This window comes from Rhincodon typus, chromosome 5, assembly GCF_021869965.1.
Source record: "Rhincodon typus isolate 14 chromosome 5, sRhiTyp1.1, whole genome shotgun sequence".
NCBI lineage: Eukaryota > Metazoa > Chordata > Chondrichthyes > Orectolobiformes > Rhincodontidae > Rhincodon > Rhincodon typus.
In genome coordinates, this window is record NC_063336.1 from 21,749,283 (window position 1) to 21,756,217 (window position 6,935).

At 38.7% G+C, this 6,935-nt stretch overlaps 1 protein-coding gene across 3 annotated transcripts in view; it reads left to right on the plus strand.

Annotated features, from left to right (window-relative positions):
• The first annotated feature begins 3,598 nt into the window (after window positions 1–3,598).
• sesn1 (sestrin 1) overlaps window positions 3,599–6,935 on the plus strand; it is a 26,680-nt gene continuing 23,343 nt past the window's right edge. The window contains exons 1-2 of one of the 3 annotated variants that reach the window (XM_048596912.1): window positions 3,703–3,795; window positions 3,884–4,136. Coding sequence is in view for 2 of the 3 variants with exons in the window: in XM_020515318.2 (XP_020370907.1) it covers window positions 3,712–3,795 (84 nt within the window). In the remaining variant the exon portion in view is untranslated. Of the gene's footprint in view, window positions 3,796–3,883; window positions 4,137–6,935 lie in introns of all 3 variants that reach the window. The other 2 variants (XM_020515318.2, XM_020515317.2) reach the window with 2 other exon arrangements.

The window sequence follows — 6,935 nt, forward strand, 5'->3', positions numbered from 1 at the left end:
GGAGGTTAATCTGAGCAGCAACAGAGCAAGGAACAGTGAACCTGGATGTGAACAGCAGCTGTGAGGTAAATACCCAAAGAGTGGGGTCAATCAGTGAACATGGAGCTTAATCTAGGAGCAGAACTCTGGAGGTGACATAAGGACTCAGTTATATAGGCTTGGCTATTCCGGAACCAGGTTTGCAGACTGAGTGAGTAGTGTCTGGAGAGAGATATAAAGTACTTTTGGCCTTACCATTTTCAATCTATTTTAATGACTTTTAATTGAGTGACTGAGTGTATTGCCAGCAAACTGGGGTATGATACAATATTAGTTGGGCAAATAAGCCGTGAGGAGGGCATAATAAAGCTGTAAAAGGGTGCAACTAGAATGGACAATAGCATGATGGGTGGAACTCAGTGACAAACATGATATTATCCATTTTGATAGGATAATGAAGCAAAATTTGGTGACAGCCTGAGAAATATTTACACCAAAAAATTAACAGGCGTGGTTAGCAATTTGGTAGACTTTGTTGTAAAGACATGAGTGGAAGAGTGAAAGTTTACAATTTTAAGTTTATACTTTGTGTGTTAAGGGGGAGGCATCGCTTTAGTTTCATTTTGTTTAGTTGTTTTTGTGAACTTGGTAATAAGAAGTCTAGTGGCCTGTTTACATGCATTTTAATGAGGTTTCACAGTTCTTGAAGTGAAGGGATAGGGGTTAGTAATTAGAACACCGGAAAAAGTTTTTTAAAAAAGCTGAACTGTACTATTGCCTAGCAACAAGGGTTTAGGGATATAGGCAAAACAAAAAATCAGCCCATCAATGGGTGCGCGCCCCAATAAAACCACTAATAAACTGAGTGTTTGCTTTGGTTTGCTCTAAATTTAAAGTAACAAGGAATTTAGTTTGCACTTTGTTTTTTGTGTCGCTGGGAGAGATACAAGCTAAAGTAAGTTGGCATATGCAGAAATTTGCTGGATGAAAATTGACTGTGGCTGTACCAACCTGAACAGAAGTCAAGGTGTGGCAATAGTAGTGAACATCTCTGAAGTTTTTGTCTTTTTACAAGGGTATTGCTGGGTCAAGGGAATAGTGTGAATTTTTGGTGACTGTAACTAAATCTTTACAATCTTTTTGTGTTCAGTTTTATATAGTTCACTTTTTTCTAGTTTAATAATTTTTTTTGTGATCATGTACACATGCATATCTAGTCTAGCTCTATTACCTAGTGCCAATCTCTTGCCTTTTCCTCATATCCCTGTATACCATTATTATGCAAAAAAAATTTAATCCCCTCTTGCCTCAATTGAACCTGCCTCCACCACATTTCCAGGCAATGCATTCTGTCGCATTTTCTCATATTACCCTTGTTTCATTTGCACATCACTTTAAATCCATTCCTTCTTGTTCTATTTTCTTTTACAAACGGAAGCAGCTTCACCCTATCTACTCTGTTATAGCCTGCTTGTGATTTTGAAAACCACAATCAGATTTCCACTCAATTAGCTTCTCTTCAGGGAGAACAACCCTGCTACTTAAATGTATCCTTGTAGTTGAAGTTTATCATACTCGAAACCGTTCGAGTAAATCATTCTGTACTGTCTCCAATGCATTTGCATCTTTGCTGTAATATGGCACCTGCAACTGTACACATTATTCCATCTGAGGTCTAACCAGAGTCTTGTAAAAGTTCAGAATCACCTCCTTTCTTTTGCATTCCCTGCCTCAATTAATAAAATCAAGGACACTGTACACTTTATTTCCTGCTCTGTCTGCCTGTCCTGCCAATTTCAATGATCTGTGCATGTACACCCATGTTCTTCCACTCATTCACCACCTTCAGAATTGTACCTGCTATATTGTTTTTCAGTATTCTTTCTATTCAAAGTGCATTACCCCTCACTTCTCTGCATTGAACCTCATCTACTGCCCACTGCACTGACTTAATGTCCTTTTTGGAGTTCATACTGTCGTCCTCACAGTTTAGAATTCCTTCAAATTTAGTGGCATCTTCAAATTCATCACTCACACACCAAGATTTGGATCATGGATACATATCAGGAAAAACAAAGGTCCCAATCCCAACTCCTGGGAAGCTCTGCTACAAACCATCCTCCAACCCAAAAAATGCCCATTGACCATTACTCTGTTTTCTGTTACTCAGCAATTTTGTATCCAAGTTGCCATTGTCCCTTTTATACCATGACCTACAACTTTCCTCATGTCTGTTGTGAGGCACTGTATCAAATGCCTTTAGGAAATCTGTATACATGGTCAGAAGTGTTGCCCTCGTTAACATTGTTTGTTACCTCTTCAAAAATATCTCCAAGTTAAACATGATTTCTCCTTTAGAACTTCATGCTGATTTTTCCTAATCAAGCCACCTTTTTCCATGTGACTACTGATTTCTATCACGAATAATTGTTTCCAAAAGATTTTCCACTACTGAAGTTAGACTAACTGGTCTGTAGTTGTCAAGATTAGTCTTGCAACCTTTTTTCAATAAGGCAATAATGTTGGCAATACTCCAGTCTGTTGGCACTACCCATTCCAGGGAAGACTGAAATATTATGGCCAGTGACAAGACAGTTTCTACTCTCACTTTCAAAATTCTTGGGTGCATTTCATCCAGTCCTGGTGCCTTGTTAACTTTAAGTTCCAAAAATCTAGCAAAGACTTCTTTCTTATTCATTTTGATTCCTCCTTGTGACACTGTTTCTTCCTCTCACTATGGCCTGCGCAGTATGCTGCTGTCTTAAAGACAGACGCAAAGTATTCATTTAATACCTCAGCCATGCCTCCCCCACCCTTACTCGGACTGTCAATGCCCTTTTTGGTTTAGTTTAGAAGTTCCTGACCAGATGTATTTGGTTAAAACCCTGGAGGGTTATTGGAACTGTGAAAGTCTAAACTCAATTACGTGACAAATCAAGAAAAAGATTATCCGATTCTCCAAAGTGGGAATTGGGAAAAAAATATTGTGCTCTAATGGGATGCTGTTCAATTTAATGGGTTTGTATTTTTACTGTTATGTATAAATAGTTTGGCTGGTTCCATATTTTAGTACTATTCTTTTGTATAATAAACTAATTTATCGTTGAAACCAAATCATTAGAAAGACATCTATTTTGTTAAAAAGAAATTTTGAATGATCCATAAACATGATTTCAGCGTGGATCCAGTTCCAATAATATCAATTTGTATCGTAACACCCATAAGCAAACTGAGTTTATGCAGTGGCAATCTCCCTTATTTGCACTCTTGTGGTAGCCGGCAAAAGAAAACGATGGCCCCTAATTTATGCGGGGGTTAGGGTTGGGTTGGGGGTGGAGGGAATAGAAGTGATCTTCACCAAGAGGAAGAGCGGCCGTCGTACATCATTTATCTAAAATTTTTGTCAAAAGGTCAAATTTATTTTTCATCCAGTTCTAATTTGTCACCTCCCCTCAGCCCCGAGCGTGTGGCAGCTTCGGGAAACTCCTGACTGATTTCCGTCCTGCTGAATACAGTTTCTGAATGGTCCATAATGACGGAGCCTGTCTGACATTTACTTTCCAGCCACCAATCGGCGACTGCATCAGGTGATTGATTTACAGTGGTTGTTTGTGCTCTCAAATATTTAAACATACGCTGTGCGCTGCGATCACAGTCCTGGAGCTGCTAACAAGACAAACGGGAAATAAGATTATACTTTGGCTTTTATTAGAGATACTGAGTAATCTCAGAATGAGACTCGCAAGCGTAGCAAACACCACGAAGCCTCAAGGCAGATCGGTGAAGGAGTGTCTACTCTGCAGTAATTGTCAAAAGGTATTGTTTGTAGTCAGGAGTCTATGATGTGTTGCCAGCGGGCACCTAGAATTTCTAACGTTCATCCTTAAAAGTGTACTTTTCACAGATTGTTTTTAGGATTATATTAAACGAAGGGTACTGCTGTGCAGACGTTATTCTTGGGCTAGTATCTAAGCAGCATTGGGCTCGACAAAATGACGCCCCTGTCATAGGAAAACATCGAGTTATTTAAGGAACGGGGAAAGGATATACGTCTTACTGACAGTCCCAGTAGAAAAATAAAAAGTGATTCTGACTCTCTTGCAAAGCTAGAGAAGCAACAATACCTGGAAAAACAGAACGGAGAGCATCTGATCAAGGTACCTGATTCAATATACTAAGTAATGCTGCAAGAGAATCCGAGTTCAGATATGAAATCCACAGCTTAGGTGGCCAAAAATTTGGTTGCCTGCGGTTAAGTGGAGGGAGAGAGGAAACAAGACTAAGAGAAATGAAAATAGATGAGATTATGTTGGAGAGGGCTAGGTATAGGTTAGTGACTAGAGTCGTGATACGTGGTTGGGACTTATATGGAATAGAATAGGTAGCAGACTTTGGATAAGGAGTTTGGGAAGTCAGGCAGGAAAGCATTGGAAAAGTTCAGTTTGAATGTAACAAAGGCTTATCTGCTTTTTACTGACCTAATCACTTGTAATACAAATATTTTTAGTTGTGAAATTTCAAATACTTGTATAGTTTTTGTTAACTCTTTCCTGTGATACTTTTTTGTGTCAATTAGCATCTTATCGGATGTTTTTCTGTGGATCTTAACAGTACTTATAGTTAACAGTACATGCTAATTTGAAACATAAACTAACCTATTACTTATTTTTTATGATCTGCATTGATATTAATATTGCAATATTAGTTTGATAAATTTACTGTTGAAATTTAATACTAAGTAAATAGCTTTCGTAAGTATAATGGATGTGTTTTTGTTTGCAATTAACACTTCTGTTTCTAATACTTCGTAATAATGCAGATAACCTTGGCTTATGAGACAATAGTGAAATGAACTAGACAAAATGGTGGCCTTTGAAGGTCCAAAATAAGTTATTCTTACAGGTTCCAGAGGTGGAAGCATTCCTACTGAGTCTTACCTTCCTACAGAAAGCAGTTGAACAATTTTCAATTATTTGGTTGGATTGCATGTATCAGTTTCAAAAAACACTTAACTAAGCCTTCATCCATCTTGTTCTCTGCAGTTTCCCCTTTCTCTTCCTCCGCTTATACTGGCTAAACTCCAAAAATTACATGCTTTTTATTGCCATGGCTGACTTCATCCCTGTCTTTTGATAACCGCATTATCATATTTTTCTTTGCAGTATTTGATTCCAGGTTCTTGGGAATGGTTCTGCTCAAAGCTATTGGAGTACAGCCATCTCCTCCAATGGCTTCTCTGTGCTTTCACAGTTACCCTTACTGTATTTCAGGGGACGACTTAAAATCATTCTTCTTCCAAATTTGGCACATTCAGATCTGCCAATGATTCTTGGGTCTGCTGGTTTCACCACCTGTGGAGGGAAAGCAGAGTCAGCATTTCGAGTCGAGTGACCCTTCTTCAAATGTTAATTCTAAGCCCTGAAGAAGAGTCACTGGACCTGAAACATTGACGCTGCTTTCTCTCAACAGATGCTACCAGAGGCCTGCTAAGTTTTTCCAGCTATTTCTGTTTTTGTTTGATTTCCAGCATCCACAGTTCTTTGTTTCTCACTTACCAACAGGACAGGTGAGCCATAAGTTTTTAAATTCAGCCTAACCAAAAATATAACTCCATCCTCTTTGATAACTTCGAACATTTATTTGCTGCTCGTCCAGATTCTACCAACTTTTCTGGTTTCTACTCCCAACTGTCAGGAATTTTGATTCCTGTGCTTATTTAGATGCTATCTTAGTTATACAATGTTAGAAGAATGAATTCTTCCTGACATTTGTTAGTGTGCAAAGAGGTTAAATAGATGTTTTACACCGACGTCGTGCAGTTGACAGCATAACTGGTTAGTTTTTCTGAAACCTCTTTTTGCAAGTCCTGCCTGAGAGTGAAATAGTAATAAAGACCTTTTTTATTTGGATGTCTAACCAAAATCAGCAACAAATGGATACAGTAGGTAGGGGAATTGAGGACTTATTTGAAGCATCCATGCTCAAATATAAATTTATTTGTGCTAGCCAGGCACCAATATCAAAATGCCTTTTAATTCCCTGTTGGTTTAACACAATAATTAATTGGTTTGGAAGAAAGGCTAGAAAGTCAAAGTGGAATGGATTCATTGATCTGGATCATCTAAAAAGCACTTGTTGCTTGTTTATGGGTAATCTTTAGTCATATTTATTACCCTTTCCCAGTTCACTTGAGAAGGTGTTGGTGGGCCTTCTATTTGATCTGCTGTAACCTTTTGTGATGCTTCCACAATGGTGTTGAGTCAAAATTATTTCAGGAAATTAACTCATTATTTTGCTGCACTATATCTTGTAGTTTAGATGTTTTCTAATCCACCAGTTCAGGGATGTTATTACGCACTCTGGAGCAGATGGGCCTTGAACCTGAATCTCCTGGTCAGAGGTAGGAGTACTACCACTGTGCCCCTTGTTCTGTGGCCAAAATTGTGACAAAGGAAGTGATATTTGACACTGGTTGTGATTATGATTATTTCAATAAAGAAAGAATTGCATTGGGGTAGATCATGATGAGCTTCTTTAATGGTGGTGTTGGATGGGGGAATATTCTATTACACTTCCAAATTAAGTCTTGTGAATGATGGAGGCTTGAGGGTTCACGATGTGCCTAATAAATTTCTTTGCTGTTGTCTAAATATGGCTGATCTATTTCAAACTTTGGCCTATGCAGTTTTTTGAAAGGGGAGAAGCTGGGATCAGATGTAACAGGATAACAATTGAGTAAAGGTAAATACGAAGACGTAAGGGAGGGGCTAGCCAGAGATGGTCGACAGGGGAGCCTAGCGAGGAAGACAATGGAACAGTAATGGCAGGAGTTTCTGGGATAATTTGGGAGGCAGAGCAGAAATTTATCCCAAGGAAGAAGAAACATACTACAGGGAGGATGAGGCAACCATGGCTGACAAGGGAGGTCAGGCACAGCATAAAAGCAAAAGAAAAAA